Raw genomic sequence first — 27884 nt, 5'->3', positions numbered from 1 at the left:
GAGAGGGGTGGGGAGGGGGGAGGAGGAGAGGGGTGAGGAGGGGGGGTGAGGAGGGGAGTGAGGAGGGGGAGTGAGGAGGGGGAGGGGGAGTGAGGGTGAGGAGGGAGGGGGAGAGGGGGAAGAGAGGTGAGGAGGGGGAGGGGGAGGGGAGGGGAGGAGGAGGGGGGAGGAGGGAGGAGGGGGAGGAGGGAGGAGGGGAGGAGGGAGGGGGGGAGGAGGGGAGAGTGGGGGGAGAGTGGGGGCAGAGGGAGGGGAGAGGGGGGCAGGGAGGAGGGGGGAGGAGGGGCAGAGGGGAGAGTGGGGGCAGAGGGGAGGGGAGAGTGGGGGCAGAGGGGAGGGGAGAGTGGGGCAGGGAGGAGGGGGGAGGAGGGGGCAGAGGGGAGAGGGGGGAGAGTGGGGGCAGAGGGGAGGGGAGAGTGGGGGCAGAGGGGAGGGGAGAGTGGGGCAGAGGGGAGAGTGGGGGAGAGGGGAGGGAGAGGGGGGCAGAGGGTAGGGGAGAGTGGGGGCAGAGGGGAGAGTGGGGGCAGAGGGAGGGGAGAGTGGGGGCAGAGGGGAGGGGGGAGAGTGGGGGCAGAGGGGAGGGGAGAGTGGGGGCAGGGGGAGGAGGGAGAGTGGGGGCAGAGGGGAGGGGGGGAGGAGGGAGAGTGGGGGCAGAGGGGAGGAGGGAGAGTGGGGGCAGAGGGGAGGAGGGAGAGTGGGGGCAGAGGGGAGGGGGAGGAGGGAGAGTGGGGGCAGCGGGGAGGAGGGAGAGTGGGGGCAGAGGGGAGGGGGGAGGAGGGAGAGTGGGGGGAGAGGGAGGGAGGGAGGAGGGAGAGTGGGGGGGAGAGGGGAGGGGGGAGGAGGAGAGTGGGGGGGAGAGGGGAGGGGGAGGAGGGAGAAGTGGGGGGAGAGGGGAGGGGGGGGAGAGTGGGGGGAGAGGGGAGGGGGGAGAGTGGGGGGAGAGGGCGAGGGGGGGAAGGAGAGTGGGGGGAGAGGGGAGGAGGGAGAGGGGGGGAGATGGGAGGAGGGAGAGTGGGGGGAGAGGGGAGGGGAGGAGGAGGGAGAGTGGGGGGGAGGGGGGGGGGGAGGAGGGAGAGTGGGGGAGAGGGGAGGGGGAGGAGGAGGGGGGAGGAGGGAGGGGGGAGAGGGGAGGGGGGAGGAGGAGGGGGAGAGGGGAGGGGGAGGGGAGGGGGGAGAGGGGAGGGGGGAGGAGGGGGAGGGGGGGGAGGGGGGGGGGGAGGAGGGAGAGGGGAGGGGGGAGAGGGGAGGGGGGAGGAGGGGGGGGGGGAGGGGGAGGGGGGAGGAGGGGGAGGGGGGGGAGGGGGGAGGGGGGGAGGGGGAGGGGGGAGGAGGGGGAGGGGGAGAGGGGTGAGGGGGGAGAGGGGTGAGGGGAGGAGGGGGGGGGGGAGTGAGGTGGGAGGGGGAGGGGAGGGGAGGGTGAGGAGGGGTGGGGAGGGAGGGGTGGGGAGGGGGGGGAGGAGGAGGGGGAGAGGGTGGGGAGGGGAGGGGTGGGGAGGAGGAGGAGGAGGAGTGGGGGAGAGGGGAGGGGGAGGAGGAGAGAGTGGGGGGAGGGGGAGGGGGGAGGAGGAGGGGGGAGGAGGGAGAGGGGAGGAGGGAGGGGAGGGGGGGAGGAGGGGTGAGGGGAGGAGGGGGAAGAGAGGTGAGGAGGGGAGGGGAGGGGTGGGGAGGGGTGGGGAGGGAAGGGGTGGGGAGGAGGAGGAGGGAGGGGAGGGGTGGGGGGGAGGAGGAGGAGGGAGGGGAGGGGTGGGGAGGAGGAGGGAGGGAGGGGGAAGGAGGGTGGGGGAGGGGAGTGGAGGGAGGGGGAAGGAGGGTTGGGGGAGGGGAGTGGGGAGAGGGGTGAGGGGAGGAGGGGAAGAGAGGTGAGGAGGGGGAGGGGAGGGGAAGAGGTGAGGAGGGGGGGGGGGGCGAGGGGGGGGGAGGGGTGGGGAGGGGAGGGGGAGGGGGAGGGGGAGGGGAGGGGTGGGGAGGGGAGGGGGAGGGGAGGAGGGGGAGGGGGGAGGGGGGGGGAGGGGGGAGGGGGGGGAGGGAGGGGAGGGGGGGAGGGGGGGGAGGGGGAGAGGGGAGGGGGAGAGGGGAGGGGGGGAGGGGGAGAGGGGAGGGGGGAGGGGGAGAGGGGCAGGGGGGGGGAGGGGGAGAGGGGAGGGGGGAGGGGTGAGGAGGGAGAGGGGGGGGGGGTGAGGAGGGAGAGGGGGGGGGGGGTGAGGAGGGAGAGGGGGGGGAGGGGGTAAGGAGGGGGATGAGGAGGGGAGGGGTGAGGAGGGAGAGGGGGAGGGGGGTGAGGAGGGGGAGGAGGAGGGGAGGGGTGAGGAGGGAGAGGGGTGAGGAGGGAGAGGGGGAGGGGGTGAGGAGGGGGGATGAGGAGGGGGATGAGGAGGGGAGGGGTGAGGAGGGAGAGGGGAGGGGTGAGGAGGGAGAGGGGGAGGGTGAGGAGGGAGAGGGGTGAGGAGGGGGATGAGGAGGGGGATGAGGAGGGGAGGAGGGGAGGTGAGGAGGGGGATGAGGAGGGGAGGTGAGGAGGGGGATGAGGAGGGGGATGAGGAGGGGGGAGGTGAGGGGGGGGGGGGAGAGGGGTTAGGAGGGGGAGGGAGGAGGGGGAGGGAGGAGGGGAGGGGGAGAGGGGTGAGGAGGGGGAGGGGAGGAGGGGGAGGGGGGAGGAGGGGGAGGGGGGGAGGGGGGAGGAGGGGGAGGGGGGGAGGAGGGGGAGGAGGGGGAGAGGGGTGAGGAGGGGGAGAGGGGTGAGGGGGGGAGGGGGAGAGGGTGAGGAGGGGGAGGGGGGAGAGGGGTGATGAGGGGGAGGGGGGGGGGAGAGGTGATGAGGGGGAGGGGGAGAGGAGTGATGAGGGGGAGGGGGAGGAGGGGGAGGGGGAGGAGGGGGAGGGGGGAGGGGGGAGGGGGAGGAGGGGGGGGAGGGGGAGAGGGGAGGGGGAGAGGGGATGGGGAGAGGGGTGAGGAGGGGGGAGAGGGGTGAGGAGGGGGAGAGGGGTGAGGAGGGGGAGGGGGGAGAGGGTGAGGAGGGGGAGGGGGGAGGTGGGAGGGGGTGAGGAGGGGGAGGGGGGGGGAGAGTGGAGGGGGGAGAGGGGTGAGGAGGGGAGGGGGGAGAGTGGAGGGGGGAGAGGGGGTGAGGAGGGGAGGGGGGAGAGGGGTGTGAGGGGGATGGGGAGGGGCATGAGAGGGGGAGGGGGGAGTGGAGTGGGGAGAGGGGGGGGAGAGGGGTGAGGAGGGGGAGGAGGGGGAGGGGGGAGAGGGGAGGGGGGAGGAGGGGGGGAGAGGGGAGGGGGGGAGGAGAGGGAGGAGGGGAGGGGAGGAGGGGAGGAGGGGGGAGGGGAGGAGGGGGAAGAGAGGGAGGAGGGGGAGGGGAGGGGTGGGGAGGAGGAGGAGGGAGGGGGAAGGAGGGTTGGGGGAGGGGAGTGGAGGGAGGGGAAGGAGGGTTGGGTGAGGGAGTGGGGAGAGGGGGAGGGGTGAGGAGGGAGAGGGGGAGAGGGGAGGGGGCAGAGGGGAGGGGCAGAGGGGAGGGGGGAGGGGCGAGAGGGGAGGGGGGAGAGGGGAGGGGGTGAGGGGGGAGGGGGGGAGGGAGAGGGGGGAGGGGGGGGAGGGAGAGGGGGGAGGGGGAGAGGGGAGTGGGATGGGGGTGCGGAGGGAGAGGGGGGAGGGGCTAAGGAGGGGGATGAGGAGGGGAGGGGTGAGGATGGGAGAGGGGGAGGGGGTGAGGAGGGGGATGAGGAGGGGAGGGGTGAGGAGGGAGAGGGGGTGAGGAGGGGGATGAGGAGGGGAGGGGTGAGGGAGAGGGGGTGAGGAGGGGGATGAGGAGGGGAGGGGTGAGGAGGGAGAGGGGGAGGGGTGAGGAGGGAGAGGGGGAGGGGGTGAGGAGGGGGGTGAGGAGGGGGAGATGAGGAGGGGGTGATGAGGAGGGGGTTGAGGAGGGGGATGAGGAGGGAGACATGAGGAGGGGAGGTGAGGAGGGGGATGAGGAGGGGGAGGGGGGAGGGGGGATAGGGGTGAGGAGGGGGAGGGAGGAGGGGGAGGGAGGAGGCGGAGGGGGAGAGGGGTGAGGAGGGGGGAGGGGTGAGGAGGGGGAGGGGGGAGGAGGGGAGGGGGGGGGAGGGGGGGGGAGGGGGAGGGGGGGGAGGGGGAGGGGGGAGGCAGGGGAGGGGGAGGGGTGAGGAGTGGGGAGGGGGGAGAGGGGTGAGGAGGGGGAGGGGTGAGGGGGTGAGGAGGGGGGAGGGGGGAGGAGGGGGGGGGGGGGGGGGGAGGGGTGGGAGGGGGGAGGGGGGGAGGGGGGAGGGGGAGGGGGGGGAGGGGGGGAGGGTGGAGGAGGGGAGGGGGAGTGAGGAGAGGGAGGGGGGAGAGGGGTGAGGAGGGGGAGGGGGGAGAGGGGTGAGGAGGGGAGGGAGGAGAGGTGGAGGGGAAGGGGAGGAGGGGTGAGGAGGGGAGGGGGAGAGGTGGAGGGGAAGGGGAGGAGGGGAGGGGGAGGGGGAGGAGGGGAGAGGGGAGGGTGCGAGGGGAGGAGGAGGGGAGAGGGGAGGGGGGAGGGAGGGGGGAGTAGGGGTGAGGAGGGGAGAGGGGGTGAGGGAGGGGGAGGTGGGAGAGGGGGTGAGGAGGGGGAGGGTGGAAGGAGGGGTGAGGAGGGGGGAGGCAGCGGAGGGTAGGAGAGGGCATGGGGGAGGGGAAGGGGTGGTGAGGGTAGGAGGTGGGAGGGGAGGAGAGGTGGAGGGGGAGGAGAGGGGAGGGGGGGAGGGGGAGGAGAGGGGAGGGGGAGGGGCCAGGGGGTGAGAAGGCAGACGGTGAGGAGGGGGAGGGAGAGGGGTGAGGAGGGGGAGGGCGAGGGGTGAGGAGGGGGCAGGGAGAGGGCGTGAGGAGGGGGAGGAGGGGGAGGGAGAGGGGTTGAGGAGGGTGAGGAGGGTGAGGGGTGAGGAGGCGTGAGGGGGGGAGGGAGAGGGGTGAGGGGGGCAGGGAGAGGGGTGAGGAGGGAGAGGGGTGAGGGGGGAGGGAGAGGGGTGAGGGGGGAGGGAGAGGGGTGAGGAGGGGGAGGAGGGGGAGGGAGAGGGATGAGGAGGGGGAGGAGGGGGAGGGAGAGGGATGAGGAGGGGAGGGAGAGGGTGAGGAGGGGGAGGGAGTGAGGAGGGTGAGGAGGGGAGGGGTGAGGAGGGGTGAGGGGGGAGGGAGAGGGGTGAGGAGGGAGAGGGGTGAGGAGGGAGAGGGTAGAGGGGTGAGGAGGGAGAGGGGTGAGGAGGGGAGGGAGAGGGGTGAGGAGGGGAGGGAGGGGTGAGGAGGGAGAGGGGTGAGGAGGGGGAGTGAGGAGGAGGGGGAGTGAGGAGGAGGGGGAGTGAGGGGGAGGGGGAGGGGGGAAGGGGAGGGGGAAGGGGAGGGAGACGGGGAGGGAGAGGGGTGAGGGGGGAGAGGGGTGAGGAGGTGGAGGGGGGAGGGAGAGGGGTGAGGGGCGGGGAGAGGTGTGAGGCAGGGGGAGGGAGAGGGTGAGGGGGGGAGGGAGAGGGGTGAGGAGGGAGAGGGTGAGGGGGGGAGGGAGAGGGGTGAGGGGGGCAGAGGGTGTGAGGGGAGGGTGTGAGGGAGAGGGGGTGAGGAGGGAGAGGGGGAGGAGGGAGCGGGGGAGGGGGGGAGAGGGGTGAGGGGGAAGAGAGGTGAGGAGGGGGTGGGAGGGGTGGAGGGGGGAGAAGGGAGGAGGGAGGGGGAAGGAGGGAGTTGGGGGAGGGAGTGGGGAGATGGGGAGGGAGGGGAGTGGGGAGGATGGGGAGGGGAGGGGGTGAGGAGGCGGGAGGGGAGGGGTGAGGAGGGGGAGGGGGTGAGGAGGGGGAGGGGGGAGGGGGGTGAGGAGGGCGGTGAGGGGGTGAGGAGGGGGAGGGGGGAGAGGGAGGGGGGAGAGGGCAGAGGGGAGGGGGCAGAGGGTGAGAGTGGAGGGAGAGGGGGAGGGGGGTGTAGGGGGGGTTGTGGGGGGTGTAGGGGTGTGTAGGGGGGGTGTGGGGGGTGTAGGGGGGTGTGGGTGGGTGTAGGGGGGTGTAGGGGTGTGTAGGGGGGGTGTGGGTGGGTGTAGGGGGGGTGTGGGGGGTGTAGGGGTGTGTGGGGGGGTGTAGGGGTGTGTGGGGGTGTGTAGGGGTGTGTGGGGGGTGTAGGTGGGTGTAGGGGGGGTGTAGGTGGGTGTGGGGGGTGTAGGGGGGGTGTGGGGGGGTGTAGGTGGGTGTAGGGGGGTGTGGGGGGGTTGTAGGGGGGTGTAGGGGGGTGTAGGTGGGTGTAGGGGGGTGTAGGTGGGTGTGGGGGGTGTGTAGGGGGTGGGGGGGGTGTGTAGGGGGTGGGGGGTGGATTTGCTGCACAGTGTAAGGCAGCTGCAGAGCTGCAGCCGGAGCGGGGTCCGGGGGGGGGGGGGGGGGGTTTAGTGCGGCCCCGGGTGGGGACCGGGGTCCGGGGGGGGTGGGGAGCGGCTCCCTCCACGTGTGGGCGCCCCGCCCCGCCGGCTCTGCGCCTGAACCGATGGGAATTGAGCGGCCTCGGGCCGGTTGTTTCTGCCGGGGGCGGGGCGGGAACACCCGCGGCGGACGGAGGCGGGAGATCCCGGTGGGGAGGGCGGCTGGTTGGTCTCAGTGACCGGCCGTGGGGCTGGGCCCGGGGGTGTAGGTGGGGGTAGTGGGCCCGGGGGTGGGGGTGGGGGTAGTGGGCACGGGGGTGGGGGTGGGGTAGTGGGCCGGGGGTAGGGGGTGGGCTGGGCACGGGGGTGGGAGTGGGAGAGGGAGAGGGAGTGGGGTGGTGGGGCCCGGGGGTGGGAGTGGGAGGGAGTGGGGTATGTGGGGCTGGGCCCGGGGGTGGGGGTAGTGGGCCCGGGGGTGTGGGTGGGGGTGGGAGAGGGGGTGGGGGTGGTGGGGCCCGGGGGTGGGAGTGGGGTATGTGGGGCTGGGCCCGGGGGTGGGGTATGTGGGGCTGGGCCCGGGGGTGGGGGTAGTGGGCCCGGGGGTGTGGGTGGGGGTGGGAGAGGGGGTGGGGGTGGTGGGGCCCGGGGGTGGGGGTGGGAGAGGGAGTGGGGTATGTGGGGCTGGGCCCGGGGGTGGGGTATGTGGGGCTGGGCCCGGGACTGGGCCCGGACTTGGGCCACCGGTTAAAAGTCCGGGTTTGTCAGGATGAAACCTTGAAGTGGGCGGAGGACTGGAAAACACTTTGTTCATTGAAGGAAATCTGCAGCAGGTCCGGCAGCGTCTGTGAGGAGAAAATGGTTGACGTCTCAGGTTACAGCGGAGAAGGCCGTTTGGCCTGTCGAGTCCATTAATAGTCCTATGTAAATAGGTTTATTATTGTCACATGTACTGAGGTACAGTGAAAGACTTGTCTTGCATACCGTCCATACAGATCATTTCATTACACAGGGCACGGAGGTAGTTCAGGGTAAAACAATAACAGAATGCAGAATAAAGTGTCACAGTTACAGTGAAAGTGCAGTGCAGGCAGACAATAAGGTGCAAGGCCATAATGAGGTAGATTGTGAGATCAAGAGTCCACTTTATCGTACTAGGGGACCGTTCAATAGTCTTATCACAGTGGGGTAGAAGCTGTCCTTCAGCCTGGTGGTACGTGCTTTCAGGCTTTTGTATCTTCTGCCCGATGGGAGGGGGGAGAAGAGAGAATGTTCGGGGTGGGTGGGGTCTTTGATTATGTTGGCTGCTTTACCGCAGCAATCCAGCAATGCCAACTCTCCTGCAAATTCTTTCTTTTCAGATGCATATCCAGTTTCCTTCTGAATGTACAGTTCAGTCTCCCCGCCACCTCAAGCAGTGCATTCCAAACTACTCTCTGCATTTATAGAGAAAATTAATCCCTTGTGTCATGTTTGGTTGTTTAGCTCATCAACTTCATCGGTATCTGCAAGTTCTTGATCTTCGTCAATAGGAACAGTTTTTCACTACTGTCTATACCTTTCTTAAATTTTAAATATCTCCTGTGGATAATAAGTCTAGCCTCTTCAATTTATCTACACAGCTAAAATCTCTCACACCTGCTGTCATTTTGGTAAATCACTTCAACACCCTTTCTAAAGCCTTCACATCATTCTTGAAGGATGGCTGCAAAAACACTAGTTTTTGCAGGTTTCCAATTGTGGACACCATCTGAATCTATGGATGTTTGAAAGAATGTGACCAGGGCAATAATCTGCTAACTTCCTCATTATCCCATCTGGAGTGGGTGATTTATTTGAACTAAGTGCATCTGTTAAAGAAGTGATAATAGAACACTTGCAAACTAGTTTAGGATTGGGCAGAATCAAAATTGATTTCTGAAAGGGAAATCCCATTTGGCAAATGTGTTGGAATTTTTTGAGGTTGTAACGAGTAGAATAGGTAAGGGGGATCAATTGTTGTAATGCAGTTGGATTTTCAGAAGATCTTCAATAAGCTGGCTGTTAAACGAGAGATTTCTAAGCAGAATTTGAATGCATGATGTTGGGGATCATGTACAACTGCAAGTTTGGGACCTTCTTTATTTGTGTGCTGGAACTTCCAAACTGGTTCTGGCCACATGAATCCAGCAGAGAATTCTGGAGCAACTTATTTATCTATAGAGTAGATAGAATCTTGTTATGACAGAAAAGTTGAGGAAACAGTAATGATGCCCTTGCGAATAAAAGAATAGGTAAAGGAAAATCAGTGGCTTTATGTATTGGGCTTTGATTAAACAGACAAGCTATTAAACAAAACTAGAATGTGGTACTTGGGGCAGAACACTGCTGTAGAGTGAGGATTTGTTAACAGTAGAATAGCAGACCATTTTCAATCTGGGAAGTTGTGACAAAGAGCCACAAGGGTTGACCCCAGTTGTTTATAATCTTAATAATTTTGATGGGTAATTTATTCAAGTTTGCTGATGTTCAAAGGCAGAGTGGGTTGTGAGGAGGACAGACAGAGGCTTCAGCAGGAAAATATTTTTAAGGTAGAGATAGACGAGCAATGGGAGGCACACAGGAAAGGAGGAGCTGTGTTGACAATCAGATTAGATCTTATTAAATGCCACATCAGCCTCAAACAGCTGAGTGGTTTATTGCTGCTAATGTGCATGAAAGCAATGGAGGTTCAGCAAATAATTTCGAAAGCAAATGATGTTGATTGTATTGCAGGGGATTTACATAGGTCAAGCTGAAAAATGCAAAGTCAGGGTTAATGAAAAAGAATGGCTCTTTGTCTAATAGCCTTTGGGTTGATTTATACTGTTCTCATTTACTCCATTGGTCATCTGTCTTAAAAAATATTCTTTTAAATAAAAGAGGAAACATGTCAGTAGTTTACAGGTTTTATTTTCGCTAGTATTGACGAACTGACCTATGTAAAAGTGGAAAATTATTTTGGCCTCAAAATGGATTTGAGCTAGCCATATATTACACTGCAATGATCCTTTGCAATTTGTTGACGTGTATTCAAATTGTCTTAACCGGAGTAGTGCTGTTTACTGCTGTTTATACATTTGCATAACCCTCAATGGTTGGAATTTACATTCTCCAAATATATTTAAAACATCTGGATTAAATTTAACAAGCATGTAAGATCTGACTTTTTTTAAAATTAGGTTTAATATTACATTGTCACTGCATACAGGTGCTCCCCAGGTCACCACGGGGTTCCCTTCCCAAGAACTGTTGGAAACGTGGCTGCCTGGCAGTGTATTTAAATAAAACACAGGCCAACCAGGGCAGCGTGTAGTTAAACCAGTCCGTTTAATTCAACTATTCAGATATTGTTGTGAACCAAGTTCCCACATGGCTGAGAATGGCTGCAGGAGCTGGCAAATCCATCCTGCCGGTCTCCCGGAGGCTCATCTGTAGGTACTGACACAGTGATACATCTAACAGAGGAAACAGGGATGGTTAGCGGGGGAATGGATAGGCCACGTGGGCCAAATAGCCTCCTCCTCAGTCATAAAGAAATACGGAGAGCCTTTGGGTAGTTGTGCACCTTCTAATGTTGTGCCTACTGCAATGTATTGGTATAGCTTTTCAATTATTGGGGGTAATTTGTGCAGAAAGATTGGGGAATAAATATCTTCATGCTTCTGCATAATACTTTCCTGCATTTTTGTCTCGTAGCAAATTATCAAGATGGACGATGGAAAGCAAGCGAATGCTTCTGAAAGAAAAGGTGCGTAACTTGTGGTTAATGCTGCATGGATTATGTGATTCCCAGTGTTTCCAAAGTAGTAATAATAAGTTCTGCATAAGCATTGTGATGTTTAACAGAAGCAGAAATACCGTCATGCTGATGGGAAGAGCGGAGCCATTGGCAGTCTCAGCTTTGTTGACCTCTGACTGCGTATTTTGGAGAAATGAAGGAGAACAGAGAAGTGGGGAAAACATATTTCACACGATGGGGACTAAATTATACTCTGTTATATGAGGAACAAGGTGATTAATGTTTTAAAGGAGGCATTTATGTGAGTTGTGAATTCTGGAATAGCACTTGCATTTTGTAAGCTGATTTCAGAACTAGCCATTTGATGTCGACCTTGGAAAATACAGACATTTAATGTGTGTTATCTCAGTTTTAGTTTCACTGGAATATTCATTTGTTTGTCATCATCATATGGTAAATTTTATGAAACCAAGAAAATCCAAAATAGTTGGTTTTGGCTTTTGGTTCAAAATTGTTGAATTCTTGTCTATCAGGATAACTAGATGCAGAAAATTGGGTACGGTGGTGCTACTGTAAGAGATTGGTAGCATGATGGTTATGTGTAAAATAAAGGCACATTGTCTTTGGCAGAGTGTGTAGAATAGCATGCCTGGGCTCACTCTGTAGATATTTATTTTATCTAAGTTATTAAAAGATAAACAGATTTCTGATCTTATTTCCCGTGCTGAACTGACATTTGTATCGTCGGCTCCTTATGTTAGTTAATGAAAGTGCCACTCAAGCTCACAGGACTTTGATGCCTGGCAATGAGCACTGTGTTTTAGTGACCTGTCTCATTTCCTCTGTGTGGAACGGTGTTCCAGTTCATTTCCAACATTTTCTGCTTTGGTTTGGTATGTTGTTTTGTACCTGGTGTGGTCAGACTTCATTTTTTTTGTGTCAGAGTTTTAAGAATGAAAAAGCAAAAGTTTATTGATTTGGTAGTTTTCAGGTTGGGGCATGTTGGAAATTCTGACACTTGAGATACCCGCTGATCTCCTGTGTACATGTTACACTCAGAAGGAGTTTAAAGAGTGGAACTTTGAAATTTCCTCTTCAATGAAACTAGTACTGCAGCTGTAGGTGCCATCTTTCTAAACTTAAATTGTCGGGATTAAACCCAAAACTGTAAAATTGGGTGATCAGATAGACAAGAATTCAACAGTTTGATGAGAAAGGAAATATTTTATCACCTATGCCAATATTGAGAAATACGAACAAAAGTAAAATGGGCTTTTTGTTCGAAGTGTAGTCCTCGCATCATCATTGACAGAACACTTGCTGAAGTTGTTCTGGATCTTTTTTTCTAAATGGAATTATCAATCCAGTGATTATTTATCCTGATTCTAAAATCATAAGAGGGGAGGTACTGCTGCTATAAGGCACTGGTGGCTTGATGGTGACATGTTAAATGAAGGTGCATTGTCATGACATTATTCAGTTCCCTTTGAACGCTATTATTGACTCTGCCTCTGCTCATCCCCACCAGACCTTAACCGCTCGCTGCATAAAAGGAGCTTCCTGAAAGTAGTTTTGGTTCTTTTACAAGTCACTTTATTCTGAGCCTTCTAATTCTTGACTACCAATGAAAACAGATTCTCTGTGTCTACTTTGTCCATGCCCTTGGTGATTCTGAATATCTCTGTCAGATCCCTCCATGATCTCCTCTGTTCCAAGGAGGACTCGTTCCTCTGGAAAATCTCTTCAACATCCTCTCCAAAATCTCCATCTTCCTTAAAATGTGGCCCCCAGAATTGGACAAAGTATTCCAATTGTGGTTGAACTTGTGTTTTATAAACATTCATCATGACTTCCATGCCCCTGATTACAAAACCCAGGATCCAGTGTGACTTATTTTTAACTACTTTCTCATCACGCCCTTCGGTGCATGAACCCCCAGATCTCTATTTTCTTGTCCCTGTCTTAGAATTGTACCCTTGTATTCCTCTTTTCCTAAAATATAACACTTCACATTTCTCAGCATTCAATCTCATCTGCCCCTTCCATCAGCTTGTCTATTGCCATCCTGACCATTCACTTTGCCTCTAAGTTTTGTGTCATCAGCACCCCTATAAATCATATGTTGAGTTGAAAATTCCTTATAAATGGAAATATTTGCTGTTATAATGGATCTGAACAGAGTGACTAACGCTGAAAGGAGTAGAATTCATTGGATCATCTACGATAACGAGTAGCCTGTGAATCTTAATTTAAAATTATCTGTTTAGAGGGTATCTGAAACAGCATAAACAGTAAAGTTTATTAAATTAATGTATTTTAGACTCTATGTTGCACTATTTTTACTTATTTTGTACTTATAAATTCTGAAAAATTCGAAACATCCTTCATGATAATCATGTAAAATGTTTTTAATTTATAGTAGTAAAAGTGGAAGATGTAATGGGAAGTCATATTGAAGACCCAGTTACTTTCTGGGGTCAGGTAATACATATTTAATTGCATTTATGCAGAGTTTTGGATTCATGTAAAGCATTTGCACATTTGCAATAGTGTGGCACTGCCGGTAGTCTGTTGAGCTGAAAATCCCACTGTACACAATAAATTATACCAGATATCACCGAAATAGGCTGCTTTTTCTGTGAGGTATATTGTAAACCATGGCTTTTGTCTGCATCTGCATAGTCCAATACTGTTTGTGCTTCCTCCTATCATTTTGTCCTAATTCAAAAGAAATTGTTTTTGTTTCCAAGGCAATTTGTGATAAATTCCACATTAATGTTATTCTGTGTTTCATAAAATAGTTATTCTAACCCCCTTAATCATTTTGTCTTAAATATGTTCTCTTGTTACATTTGGCTGATAAATAGAAGCAATATTGCTATTGCTCTTTGCCATATTTCTTTTAATATTTTCAGAAAAAAGTAACTTGTTAGGGCTCGCTTCATAACCGTAATCCTTCATTCTCGATACCATCCTTAGTAAACCTATTTTGCACTCTTTCCATTGTTTAAACGTGATATGCTCCTCAGAATTGTGAATGATACAACTGCAGCTTAACTAAGGCCTTGCCCAAGTTCAGCATTCCCTCCTTGCTTTTGTATTGTACAGAATCAATGATTCTACTTCATGTGGTCAAATCTACTCTTGATGCCCACGTACAGTAAAGTTCTGATAATCCGCTGTCCAACTACTCAGAGCTCCCAATGGTTTGGCATCTGGCTCACCAGATGATATTTGCTGTGCTCTGTTTCAGTTCATTGGGGTCCCCATTCCCAGGCTCCCGTTACCCCACTTTCAACTCACCATGGCCTTGATTCCTAAGTTCCCTTTTAATTTACTTGATTCACTCAAATTTGTTATATTGCTTTGTAACATCTAAAAAAAAGTGAATTAAATCTGTGTTAGGGTATTAAAAGGACTAACGTTCAATAGTCCATAAAATCTGTTGGTCCAGCACCACCAAAGACCCAAATGTACCTGGACACCAACATTCCTTGTCTTCATTTTGAAGTCTTGTCAGTTATTGGTAACTTTTCCATGGCAATGGTCACATTTGGTTGTTAGTTGTGCAATTGTTTGATTAAAGCATGCAAAGTTTTAAACAAAAGTTTCAATACACATTTACTGACAACTTTATTCTTCTGCATCAAGTTTAACAGATTTATAATTAATGTCAGGCAATCAATATAGCTGGTTCATCATGATGATCGGATTTGACCGTTGTGTGCTACCAATAAGGCAAATGGACTTCTGATTGCCCGGAGCTCTTTGAAGAGGCTCTATATTTATATTATTCCACACATTTTTGCCCTGATCTCTTGTGTCACTAATCCTAATCCATTCATTAATCCTGTACTATGATGATTCAGTGATGCTGGACAATATGGCTGCTTTATCTTTTTTGTGTAATTGTTCCTTGAGGAATGTGTAAGCTTCACTTTTCAGAGCACCATTTTGCTGTTGGCTGAGCTTTCTGCCTCCATGTCCAAGTTTTCCATGTTATAAATTTATGGGTTGCTTATCAACTAGTCCCTTGTCTAGTTATGAACAACTTCCTGACTTCGATTCTGGTCATCCTGCAGTTTCAATATTCTCTTAGTTTCTGGGCTGTCTTTTGTTCATTTGCAAAGGTGCTTCTTGGTTTCTCACCTTTCTAAAGCTACAGCAAAGTGAAATGGAATATTTAACTTATTAAACCACTTTAAATATTCTGATGCCTTTTAAAGGCATTTTGTTTCATATTCTTACTTTGGTACTGCAATCTTTCAGATTTGCCATCGAAGCTTCTCATCCCTCCTCAAGACTTGGTATCACTAAGATTCACGCATGCACAGCAGGCACGGTAGTTTAGCGGTTAGTGTAATGCTTTACAGTTCCGGCCACTGTCTGTAAGGAGTTTGTACGTTCTCCCCGTGTCTGAGTGGGTTTCCTCCGGGTGCTCCGGTTTCCTCCCACATTCCAAAGAATTACAGGTTAGGAAGTTGTGGCCATACTATGTTGGCGCCAGAAGCGTGGTGACACTTGTGGGCTGCCCCCAGAACACTCTATGCAAAAGATGTATTTCACGGTGTGTTTTGATGTACGTGTGACTAATAAGGATATCTTATGTGATTTGTCTACCTTAAGTTTAATTAGTTTAAGTTAAATAGTAACTTGTTTCACTGTTCCACACTTGGATTCAGTAGTCTCAATAGTACTAACAGTCATAAGGGAGATGGGCTTACTTCAGAATTCTGGCACCTCAAACTTCCACTCCTGTACCATTTCCACCCTCCCCCCCTCCCCCCCTCCCCCCTCCCCCCTCCCCCCCTCCCCCCCTCACTCCTTACCCCTTCCCCCCCTCCCCTCTCCCCCCCCCCACCACTGTTCCATCATCTTATAAAGGACGTGTTGGAGTATACTTCATTTTGACCCTTCCTTCCTTGTTAGTATAATCTTCACTATTGAGCTAAATTTGTTTTAGCTCTTTTATTTTTGCTTCTGTTTGGAGAAGGTTATTTTTAAATTTCATTTTTATCCTTTAGCCATTTAAATTCCCTGTTCTGGCGTTCTGTCTTTCACATTATTGCGGTAAGCCTGCTTACTTTGTGCTGGCTTTCCTAAATGTTCACGTTTTATTTTGACTAATGCATTACTGGAACAAGGTCAAAGAATGCTTCTATCTTTATCAGAGCAGTAGTATTTTGACTGAAAATTTTCCACGTTACAAAGTTATCTCTCAAATATTTCCCCTATCTTGAATATTTTATTTCAGTTTTAATTTCCTTTCCATTGTTCTGCAGTGTAAAATATGGGATTAGCAAGGAAATAATTGCAATAACAGATTGAGTCCTTAGTAATCTTCAGGTCAATCCAAATTGATTTTGTTTGGACTGGTTTTATGTTTAAATCTTTTTTTATTACTGCTATGTTGGAGTGGATTTGAGATTCCTGATAATGTGGAAGGCAATGTACATTCAAACTACACTATAGTTAGAAATGTTTGTATTATTAGGTAAAGGGGGAGGATATAGTTTGGTCCTGGAAGAATCCACCTTCATTGTGATGTCTCGTTGGGCCTACCTGAGATGCTCATTTGGAGGTAGATTGTTGCTTGGTGCATTTTTTAATAGTTATAGTATTTTAGTCGCTGTGTACATTTGCACCAGAATAGCTTCAATTCCAAGATGAAATCTGTCAGGTTTTCTTGTCCATTAGACAGAATTAGTGGATGGTAGCTTAACAGAGAAACATCAGAAGCAGTTATTTCAATTCATTTATTAAAAAGATAAGTTAAAACATTTAAAGTAACTGAGCACAGAATGTCCAATAAGTGAACTTTTGCTAATGTTGTACTTGCAGCTTTGTTACTGGTGGAAGAGCAGGGAAGGAGGATAAGGTTGGGAAACCAAGAAACCTTAAGGCTAACATTCTGTTCCTGCCCAGCAGCTGGTGATCTTCACAGACTTGCCAACTGGCAGACAGCAAAACCAATGATAGGGAGCTGCATCCAGGGTCTGTTGGGAATGGTTCCTGGCAGTCAGGGAAGGTCAGTGTTTGATGTGAGGGAAGGGTGCGGATGGGAAGATGTGTGTTACTATGGGGCAAGACTAATGGATGTGACTGATGACTGGGCAAGAGGCTTGGCATTGTATGTTGGAGAGGAGCTTCTGCTGCCCTCGGCCAGAGAAGAGGCAACTGTTGGCAGCGTAGCAGGGGGAGCATTTCCCCTCATCCTCCAGGCTCGTCAGTGCTGGTTAAAAGAAAAGACTTGCCTGTAACAGCCAATTGCTCCCTTCTGCTGTTTCCAAGGGATATGACACTAACCTGTTAACTTACATTTACATTTTATAACTGCACTATGAAAGCTTAATTTTAATATTAAAGTTAAGGTATTCTGCCCCTTACAAGCAAGAACCCATGATCCTAAAAATGTTAATGTGAATATAGACCATGTGGGTGAATGTCATCTCTATTGTCCTTCAGCTACAGGTCCCATCGATGATGGATTTAAGCATGGTCAAATGAGTTACCTTTGGTCTGATGTGGACGATCATGAACAGTGTACAGTAGCTGTTTGGTGTGATGTATCAGTAGTTTTAATCTTCCTCTCCTAATACTGATTAAGTTGGAAGGACATAAGATAAGATTTCTTTATTAGTCTTGTGTACATCGAAACACACAGTGAAATGCATCTTTTGCGTACAGTGTTCTGGGAGCAGCCTGCAAGTGTCGCCACGCTTCCGGCACCAACATAGCATGCCCACAACTTCCTAACCTGTACAGACAATGGCAGGAATTGAACCCGGGTCGCTGGCGCTGTAATAGCGTTATGCTAACTGCTACACTACTGTGCCTGCCCAGACAGACATGTCATCTGTCTGAATTAAATCCATAAAATGATAATGCAGCCTGAGTTATAAGTTGTTGTTAAATTTGAATCTTATTTAAACACAAAAGATAGTAAAAACTATTTGCTTTATTCTTTCTTGTTTCTGCTTCATTCCCAGAGTATTGAATTAATTCAAGACCTTCTTAAGGTGTCCACTGCTTTGACAGAAATTTGCCCGTTTGCTGCCAAAGTATTTGGAGATCCGGTTCCTGAAAAGGTATTTCACTAATTAAACTAAGTGGGATGCGGAACTGTTTTCTGTGTATTGGTCTTCTCCCCCTAAGCTTTATGGATTTCTCACAAGTACTTTATTGTTCTGGATGGAGAGCCAACATACTACTGAATTTACTTCCATTTAGTACAAACATTTTTGTGTGCAGTGGGACCTTGAAAGAGAATAGATTACCAATAGATCTAAACCAAATATGGACGTGTCATTTCATTTAAAACAATAAATGTAATGCATGTGTGTAGAACTAATGGTAGCCAATGTCCACTGTGTAGTTACAAATAAGGATGTTGAATGGGATAAGATGTCATAGTTCATGAATTTTCAAAAATTCATGATCAGTGCCATGAAACTATTGTAAAAACATAGAGTATGAAGCTGTGTTACACGCGAACACTCGTTCTGGGGGGGGGGGGTGGGGGGTGTGGGGGAGTGTTGTGTTTTTAGAAAGTGATCCATACTGCGATATTCCACAATGTACACAACGTAGTCATCTGCACGTCAAGGAATGCACGTTGAAAAAAATGTTTATTTTTATTAACATTTTTTCCCCATGTAAATTCTGTGAGAACAAATGTTATGCCATATCTCAAATTTTTGGCTAGTGATTTGTGAGTTCTGTAAGGGTGACTTTGTGTTACCTTGCCCTGATTTTGCTGCACCCTGCAGGTCCCCTCACACCCCTGCGATCTGCTGCACCAGTTGGGGTAAACAGGAAATTCTCAGCATTAGAGTTTAATCCCTTCAACCATTTGGTTCTTGAACCAACCGGCAAAACCCTAAACACTACAGTTTAGCAACATTATGACCACTTTGCACTAAAATGGACTTTGGATTTTTTGTTCTAATTGTGTTCTTTCTTGTGAAAATTGTGTATAATTTATGTTTTTCTTGTGAATGATGCTATGTGATGCTGCTGCAAGTAAGTTTTGCATTGCACCTGTCACACGTGTACTTGTGCAGATGACAATGAACTCGTCCATGACTTTGCCAAGCAGTGAATATTGGAAAAACCCAGGTCAGATAGTTGTGGTGGGAGAAACAGAATCAACAGTTCAGGTCGATGGCCTTTGATCAGAACCAAGAGAAGTGGGAAATCATTCCTGTGTCAGGCAGCAGATAATGGGGAGGGTGGGCAGGATGCAGGAAACATCTGTATGAGGGCTGAGGCAGAGAGAGACTGAATGGCAAAGATGGAGGGAGAGCTTGTTTGTCACAAGTGACTAGTTGGAGAGAGAAGAGTGAAAGAGAAGGAGAACATTGCCAAAATGGAGGTCCACTGCAGATGCTGAAAATCTGAAATAAGAACCGAATGCTGCTGATATTCAGCAGATGGGGCAGCGTGGGTGGAGTTCACATTTGGGACTCGAAGCTGAAGCAAGTTCAGCATCTGCAGATTTCTTTTATTAGAAATTAATACTTAAGTGAAAAAATTGAAAATATAAATGTTTTTATTCCTACAGATTTATGGTGGATTATATTCTGAGGATCAATGTTGGTATAGATGTAAACTGAAAAAAATGATGACAAATGAAAAGGTAGTGCACATTTTAAACATTTATTGCTATTTTCAAAGTCAGTTTTAGTGTGGTTATGTAACATGGTTGAATTTATTTGGACATCTCTGCTCTCTGTCATGTTCCCAGAATAATGGGGTGATTTTGGTAAAAGAAAGAGGAGTCTAATAATGTTTAATGTTTCCCAGCTGAATGTGATAATACCTGGCTAAACAGGTGGTGTGACAGATACTGCTGAATACACAATGAATAAAGGTGCACAACAGGGGCAATAGTATCCCTGTGCACCTGTATTCATCAATTATTTAGATCTAACAAAGTTTTTGAAATGCCTGGAAGTAGTATTGCAAGCCAGGATGGGGAAAAATCAGCTCCCACTCTTGGTAGTATTGTAACCATCTGTTGTCTACCTTCTCTTCAACATAAAAGATTCAATGCCATCCAAAATAAGACAGAGGTTTGCACTTCCCACCGATGGCCAGTTCATAAAACTACATGGGTCAGCCCGATTCCTGAACCTTGTAAGCCTAAATCTACATTGATGATTCCAACAACAGCTTAAACCACTTCTTTAATGAAGCATCTTGCTGTAACATTCAAAAAGCAGTGATAATCAGTGTTAATATTTCTTCATATATTTGCATAGGTCGTCCCTTTGTTGTATTCCACATCCCTGCCTTTTGTAATCTTCGGCTTCAACCTAACCATAACCTCTCATACCTGGCCAGTTCTCCTAATATGTGCGTGTGTTCAGTGTGTTGGGCACATTTCATTGTTACCTAATGCAGAATTGTTCTATTTATCTACTATGTTTAACTGGGCAACATCAAGCATAATCCGGCCTCTGGGAGGGCTACATCTGCACCCGGTGTGTCGAGCTGCAGCTCCTGAGGGACCGTGTTAGGGAACTGGAGACGCAGCTCGATGACCTACGTCTGGTCAGAGAGAGTGAGGAGGTGATAGAGAGGAGATCATGCTGGGAACATCGGAATCAGGCAATTGGGTCACAGACAGGAGGGGGAAGGGGAAGAGTTAGGTACTAGAGAGTACCCCAGTGGCTGTACCCCTTGACAATAAGTACTCCTGCTTGAGTACTGTTGGGGGAGACAGCCTACCTGGGGGAAGCAACAGTGACAGTGTCTCTGGCACAGAGTCTGGCCCTGTGGCTCAGAAGGGTAGGGAAGGAGAGAGGAGGGCACTAGTGATAGGGGACTCTATAGTTAGGTGGGCAGACAGGCGATTCTGTGGACGCAGGAAAGAAACTCGGAAGGTAGTTTGCCTCCTAGGTGCCAGGGTCCGGGATGTTTCAGATCGCGTCCAAGATATCCTGAAGGGGGAGGGAGAACAGCCAGAGGTCGTGGTACATATTGGTACCAACGACATAGGTAGGGAAAGGAATGAGGTCCTGAAAAGAGGCTATAGAGAATTAAGAAGGAAGTTGCAAAGCAGGACCTCAAAGGTAGTAATTTCCGGATTACTGCCTGTACTAAGCGACAGTGGGTATAGGAACAGAATGAGGAAGAAGTTAAATGCGTGGTTGAGGGATTGGAGTAAGGAGGAGGGATTCAGATTTCTGGATCATTGGGGCCTCTTTTGGGGCAGGTATGACCTGTTCAAACAGGACGGGTTGCACTTGAATCCCAGGGGGACTAGCATACTGGCGGGGAGGTTTGCTAAAGGCTACTGGGGAGAGTTTAAACTAGTATTGTTGGGGGGTGGGATCTGTACTGGAGAGACTGGGGAAAAGGTGTTTGGCTCTCAAATAGAGGAGGCTAGGAGTAAGTACCATAGGCAGGTGATAGAGAAGGGACGTGTTCAGACAGCTTGAGATGTGTCTATTTTAACGCAAGGAGTGTTGTGAACAAGGCGGATGAGCTTAGAGCTTGGATCGATATTTGGAGCTATGATGTGGTGGTCATTACGGAGACTTGGATGGCTCCGGAGCTGGAATGGTTGCTTCAAGTGCAGGGTTTTAGATGTTTCGGGAAGGACAGGGAGGGAGGCAAGAGAGGTGGGGGGGGGGGGTGGCACTGTTGATCTGAGTGTCACAGCTGCAGAAAAGGTGGACGTTGTGCGGGGATTATCTACGGAGTCTCTGTGGGTGGAGGTTAGGAACAGGAAGGGGTCGATAACTGGGCTGGGTGTTTTTTATAGGCCGCCCAATAGTGACAGGGTTATTGAGGAGCAGATGGGGAAGCAGATCCTAGAAAGGTGTGAGAATAACAGAGTTATTGTGATGGATTTTAATTTCCCAAACATCGACTGGCATCTCCAGACAATGAGGGGTTTAGATGGGGTGGAGTTTGTTAGGTGTGTTCAGGAAGGGTTTTTGACACAATATGTAGACAGACCTACAAGAAGAGAGGTTGTGCTTGATTTGATATTGGGTAATGAACCTGGTCAGGTGTCAGATCTCTCAGTGGGTGAACATTTTGGTGATAGTGATCATAATTCTATCTCCTTTACATTTGCACTGGAGAGGGATAGGAACAGACAGGCTAGAAAGGTGTTTACTTGGAGTAAAGGGAATTATGAGGTTCTCAGGCAGGAAATTGGAAGATTAAATTGGGAACAGATGTTCTCAGGGAAAAGTATGGAAGATATGTGGCAAATATTCAGGGGATACTTGTGTGGAGTTCTGCATAGACATGTTCCGATGAGACAGGGGAGTCATGATAGGATACAGGAACCGTGGTGTACGAAGGCTATAATAAATCTAGTCAAAAGGAAAAGAAAAGCATACAAAAGGTATAGAGAGCCAGGTAATGTTAGAGATCTGGAGGAGTACAAGGCTAAAAGGAAGGAACTTAAGAAAGAGATTAGGAGAGCCAGAAGGGGACATGAGAAAGCCTTGGCAGGCAGGATCAAGGAAAACCCCCAGGCGTTCTATAAGTATGTGAAGAGCAAGAGGATGAGATGCGAAAGAATAGGGCCTATCAAGTGCAGCAGTGGGAAAGTGTGTATGGATTCGGAAGAAATAGAGGTACTTAATGAATACTTTACGTCAGTATTCACCACGGGAAAAGATCTGGGGGATTGTAGTGGGAACTTGCAGTGGCCTGAAAAGCTTGAGCATGTAGATATTAGAAAAGAGGTGGTGCTGAAACTTTTGGAAAGCATCAAGTTAGATAAGTCGCCGGGACCAGATGAGATGTACCCCAGGTTGCTGTGGGAGGCGAGGGAAGAGATTGCGGAGCCTCTGACGATGATCTTTGCGTCATCGATGGAGACAGGAGAGGTTCCGGAAGATTGGAGGGTTGCAGATGTTGTTCCCTTATTCAGGAAGGGGAGTAGGGATAGCCCAGGAAATTATAGACCGGTGAGTCTTACCTCAGTGTGATGGAGAAGATCCTGAGAGGCAGGACTTAAGAACATTTGGAGAGGTATAATATGATTAGGAATAGTCAGCATGGCTTTGTCAAGGGCAGGTCCTGCCTCACGAGCCTGATTGAATTTTTTGAGGATATGACTAAGCACATCGATGAAGGGAGAGCAGTAGATGTAGTGTATATGGATTTCAGCAAGGCGTTTGATAAGGTACCCCATGCGAGGCTTATGGAGAAGGTGAGGAGACATGGGATCCAAGGGGACATTGCAGTGTGGATCCAGAACTGGCTGGCCCACAGAAGGCAAAGAGTGGTTGTTGAAGGGTCGTATTCTGCGTGGAGGTCGGTGACCAGTGGTGTACCTCAGGGATCTGTACTGGGACCCTTACTCTTTGTGATTTTTATAAACGACCTGGATGAGGAAGTGGAGGGGTGGTTTAGTAGGTTTGCGGATGACACGAAGGTTGGGGGTGTTGTGGATAGTTTGGAGAGCTGTCAGAGGTTACAGGGAGACATAGATAGGATGCAAAGTTGGGCTGAGAAGTGGCAGATGCAGTTCAACACAGATAAGTGTGAAGTGGTTCACTTTGGTAGGTCAAATATGATGGCAGAATATAGTATTAATGGTAGGACTCTTGGCAGTGTGGAGGATCAGAGGGATCTTGGGGTCCGAGTCCATAGGACACTCAAAGTGGCTGCGCAGGTTGACTCTGTGGTTAAGAAGGCATATGGTGTATTGTCCTTCATCAATCGGGGAATTGAATTTAGGAGCCGTGAGGTATTGTTGCAGCTATATAGGTCCCTGGTCAGACTCCACTTGGAGTATTGTGCTCAGTTCTGGTCGCCTCACTACAGGAAGGATGTGGAAGCTATAGAGGGGGTGCAGAGGAGATTTACAAGGATGCTGCCTGGAATGCGGAGCATGCCTTATGAAAGCAGGTTGAGGGAACTCGGCTTTTTCTCCTTGGAGCACTGGAGGATGAGGGGGACCTGATTGAGGTGTATAAGATGATGAGAAGTATTGATCAGGTAGATAGTCAGAGGCTTTTCCCCAGGACTGAAATGGTGGCCACAAGAGGACATAGGTTTAAGGTGCTGGGGAGTAGATATAAAGGAGATGTCAGGGGTAAGTTTTTTACTTAGAGAGTGGTGAGTGCGTGGAATGGGCTGCCAGAAACGGTGGTGGAGGCTGATATGATAGGGTCTTTCAAGAGACTGTTAGATAGGTATATGGAGCTGAGAAAAATAGAGGGCTATGGGTAAGCCTAGTAATTTCTAAGGTAGGGACATGTTCGGCACAGCTTTGTGGGCTGAAGGGCCTGAATTGTGCTGTAGTTTTTTCTATGTTTCTTTCTTTCTATAATCAAGCTCCCCTCTCTCCTCCCACCTCAGGACTATCAAAGCTCTCTCCCCTCCCTCCACCCCTCCACCTATACTCTCCTTTTTTGCTCAGCACCAGCAACATGAGATGAGTTGAAGCATTTTCATTTTTAGGCCATTTATTCAGCCACTTTGAGTATGCACCCTGCACATCCTACACCTGCTTCGCTTTTGCTTGGTTACAAAGAGGTGAGTCTCTGGGAGTTTCACCTTGCAGGAATCTAAAAGGGTCACATTTGCAAGTTATTAATAGTTGGGTCATTGGCTGGTTAATAGCAGCCAATAAAAAGAAGTAAGGGTCAAGCGGAGTGGCCATTTTGGAGCAGCCATTGTGATGGTGTTAGAGTGGGGAGCTGAGGCTTTGGCGAGAAGAGGCAGAGGCTACGGAGATGGTGACTTGGAGCGAGAGCGGGACGGTTGGAAAGAAGTGAGTTGCTTGCTTGTGAGTTTTACTTGCAGGAGTTTGAGGTAAGTCAGCTAATTGTTAGTTAATAGGTGATTGGCTAATTATCAGCAGTGAATAAAAAGTTAGTGTCAAGCGGAGTGGCCATTTTGGAGCAGCTATTTTGAGAGTGAATACCAACCTGTGAATACCAGGCTTCAGTGAGTAGGGCAAGCAACACTGAGGTAAGGTGAGGGTGGGTTCTTATTCATTTTTTCTGTCTCTTTATTTTCCCTCAAAGCTTGTTAGTCATGGCAGGTGAGCTCAGACCCATGTCATGTTTCTCTTGCACAATGTGGGAACTCAGGGAGGCTGCCAGTGTCCCTGATGACTATGTGTGCAGGAAATGTGTCCAGCTGCAGCTCCTGATGGACCGCATGACAACACTGGAGCTGCGCGTGGATTCACTTTTGAGTGTCTGCGATGCTGAGAATGTTGTGAATAGCACGTTTCGTGAGTTGGTCACACCGCAGTTTAAAAGCCCAGGGAAAGGCAGGGAATGGGTGACCAAGAGGCAGAGCAGTAGTAGGAAGGTAGTGCAGGAGTCCCCTGCGGTCATCTCCCTCCAAAACAGATATACTGCTTTGGATACTGTTGGGGGAGATGGCTTCAGGGGAAGGCAGCAGTAGCCAGGATCATGGCACTGTGAGTGGCTCTGCTGCATAGGAGGGCAGGAAAAAGTGTGGCAGAGCTCTAGTGGTCGGGGATTCCATGGTAAGTGGAATAGACAAGAGCTTCTGTGGCCACAAACGGGACTCCCGGTTGGTGTTGCCTCCCAGGTGCAAGGGTCAGGGATGTCTCGGAGTGGCTGCAGAGCATTCTGGAAGGGGAGGGTGAACAGCCAGTTGTCGTGGTGCATGTAGGAACCAATGATATAGGAAAAAGTGGGATGAGGTCCTACAAGCCAAATTTAGGGAGCTAGGAGATGGATTAAAAAGCAGGATCTCAAAGGTAATAATCTGAGGATTCCTATCTGTGCCACGTGCTGGTCAGAATAGGAACAGCAGCACAGTTAGGGTGAATATGGGGCTTGAACAGTGGTGCAGGAGGGAGGGTTTCAGATTCCTGGGGCATTGGAACCGGTTCTGGGGGAGGTGGGACCAGTACAAACCGGATGGTCTACACCTGGGCAGGACTGGGATTAATGTCTGAGCAGGATTGTTTGCTAGTGTTGTTGGGGAGGGTTTAAACTAGTATGGCAGGGGGATGGGAATCCATGCAGAAAGACAGAGGGAAGCAAAGCAGAGACCAGAGCAAAAGTTAGAAAGGAGAAAAGTAAGAGTGGAGTACAGAAAAGTCAAATGTAAAGGACACAAAGGTTACTGGATTCTTAAAGGACAATGTGTAAGGGCACTTAATCTGAATGTCCGTAGTATTCGAAACAAGGTGAGAGAACTTGTGGCACAAATCAGAACAAAGTGGTATGATTTAGTGGCCATTACAGAAACGTGGTTGCAGGGTGGGGATGAGTGGGAATTAAATATCCAAGGGTATCAGGTGATACAGAAGGATAGGCAGGAAGGTAAGGGAGGTGGGGTAGCACTCTTAATTAAGAATGAGTTCAGGGCAATAGTGAGAGACAATATAAGATCCAAGGAGCAGAATGTTCAGTCCATCTGTGTAGAGATTAGGAATAGTAAAGGGTAAAAAATCACTGGTGGGAGTTGTCTATTGGCCACCGACTAATAACACTACAGTGGCACAGGCAATAAACCAAGAAATATTTGATGCATATAAGAATGCAACTGTAGTTGTCATAGGGGACTTCAACTTCCACATAAGTTGGATGAATCAAGTTGGTCGAGGCCGTCTTGAGGAGGACTTCATAGAAGGCATCTGTGATAGCTTTCTTGAACAGCATATCAGTGAACCTACAAGGGAAAATGCTATCTTTGATCTGGTTCTGTGCAATGAGACCGGTAAAATTAACGATCTTGTAGTTAGGGATCCTCTTAGAAAGAGTGACCATAGTATGATTGAATTTCTCATACAAGTGGAGGGTGCAATAGTTCAATCTAAAACCAGTGTGTTATGCCTAAACAAGAGAGACTACAACGGGATGAGGGAGGAGTTGGCTGGCATGGACTGGAAACACGGGCTTTGTGGTGGGACAGTTGAGGAACAGTAGAAGACTTTCAAAGAGATTTTTCACAGTGTTCAACAAAGGTATATTCCAGTTAAAAGCAAGGACAGTAAGGGTGGGGAGAGCCAGCCTTGGATAAGTAAGGACATAAAAGAAGGCATCAAGCTAAAAGCTCATGCATACAAAGTCACGAAGAGTAGTGGGAAACTGGAAGATTGGGAAAACTTTAAAAAGCTACAAAGAACCACTAAGCAAGCAATAAGGAAAGGGAAGATGGATTATGGAAGTAAACTAGCACAAAATATAATATCAGGTAGTAAAATGTTTTTCTAATTAAATAAAGTGGAAAAGGGTGGCTAAAGTGAACGTAGGTCCCTTGGAAGATGAGAAGGGGGAATTAATATTGGGTAATGTGGAAATGGCCGAGGCCTTGAACAACGATTTTGTGTTGGTCTTCACAGAGGAGGACATGTTTAATATGCCAAAGAGAGATGTTATGGATGTGATTGGAGGTGAGGACCTTGATACAATCGCTGTCACTAAAGAGGTAGTGATGAGCAAACTAGTGGGCCTAAAGGTAGACAAGTCCCCGGTCCTGATGGGATGCATCCCAAGGAACTGAAAGAAATGGAGGAGCTTATAGTAGATGCACTTGTGATAATTTACCAAAATTCTCTGGACTCTGGGTAGGTCTCAGCAGATTGGAAGACAGCGAGTGTCACGCCACTGTATTTTAAAAAAAAGGATGTAGGCAAAAGGCAGGTAACTATAGGCCAGTTAGCTTAACGTCTGTAGTCAGGAAAATGCTTGAAGCTATCATTAAGGAAGAAATAGCGAGACATCCAGATAGAAGAGGTTCCATCAGGCAGACACAGCATGGATTCAGGAAGGGCAGGTCCTGTTTAATAAACTTAGTGGAGTTCTTTGAGGATATAATGAGCGCAGTGAATAGAGGGGAACAGGTGGATGTTGTATACTTAGATTTCCAGGAGGTGTTCGATAAGGTGTTGCATAAAAGATTTATCCATAAGATAAGGATGCATGGAATTGGGGGTAAGGTATAAGCATGGATAGAGAATTGGTTAACCAATAGAAGGCAGAGAGTTGGGATAAATGTGTGTTTCTCTGGTTGGCGATCAGTGGTGAGTGAGGTGCCGCAGGGGTCGGTGCTGGGCCCACAACTGTTCACGATCTACATTAACGATTTGGAAGAGGGGACCAAGTGTAGTGTATCTAAGTTTGCTGATGACACTAAATTGAAGGAAAAGCAAATTATGCAGAGGATGCGGAGAGTCTGCAGAGGGATATAGATAGGTTAAGTGAGTGGGCAAGGGTCTGGCAGATAGAGTACAATGTTGGTAATTGCAAGGTCATCCACTTTGGAAGGAAAAATAGAAGGTCAGGTTATTATTTAAATAGTGAAAGATTGCAGCGTGCTGATGTACAGAGGGACTCGGGAGTGCTTGTGCATGAAACACAAAAGGTTGGTTTGTAGGTGCAACAGGTTATCAAGAAGACAAATGGAATGCTGGCCTTCATTGCTAGAGGGATTGAATTTAAGAGCAGGGAGGTTGTGCTGCAACTGTACAGGGTACTGGAGAGGCCACACCTGGAGTACTGCATGCAGTTCTAGTCTCCTTACTTGAGGAAAGATATACTGGCTTTGGAGACGGTGCAGAGGAGGTTCAACAGGTTGATTCTGGAGATGAGGGGGTTAGCCTATGAGCGGAGATTGAGTCGCCTGGGACTATACTCGCTGGAATTCAGAAGAATGAGAGGGGATCTTAAAGAAACATAAAATTATGAAAGGGATAGATAAGATAGAGGCAGGAAGGTTGTTTCCACTGGTAGGTGAGACTAGAAATAGGGGACATAACCTCAAGATTCGGGGGAATAAATTTAGGATGGAGATGATCTGCTTTTC

The 27884-nt window shown here is 50.5% G+C and overlaps 1 protein-coding gene across 1 annotated transcript in view; it reads left to right on the top strand.

The window, feature by feature from the left end:
* Positions 1-7181: 7181 nt before the first annotated feature.
* The window catches only part of LOC127570452 (serine/threonine-protein kinase 31-like), a 96460-nt gene continuing 75757 nt past the window's right edge, over positions 7182-27884 (top strand). Inside the window, exons 1-5 of the mRNA XM_052016053.1 lie at positions 7182-7276; positions 10070-10121; positions 12532-12593; positions 17102-17200; positions 18676-18750. Coding sequence (XP_051872013.1) covers positions 10082-10121; positions 12532-12593; positions 17102-17200; positions 18676-18750 — 276 coding nt within the window. The 5' untranslated portion in view covers positions 7182-7276; positions 10070-10081. The remainder of the gene's footprint in view (positions 7277-10069; positions 10122-12531; positions 12594-17101; positions 17201-18675; positions 18751-27884) is intronic.

This window comes from Pristis pectinata, chromosome 5 (genome assembly GCF_009764475.1).
Source record: "Pristis pectinata isolate sPriPec2 chromosome 5, sPriPec2.1.pri, whole genome shotgun sequence".
Classification (NCBI taxonomy): domain Eukaryota; kingdom Metazoa; phylum Chordata; class Chondrichthyes; order Rhinopristiformes; family Pristidae; genus Pristis; species Pristis pectinata.
Note: the sequence above shows the minus strand (reverse complement) of the source record. Positions and strands in the feature narration are given on the sequence as shown.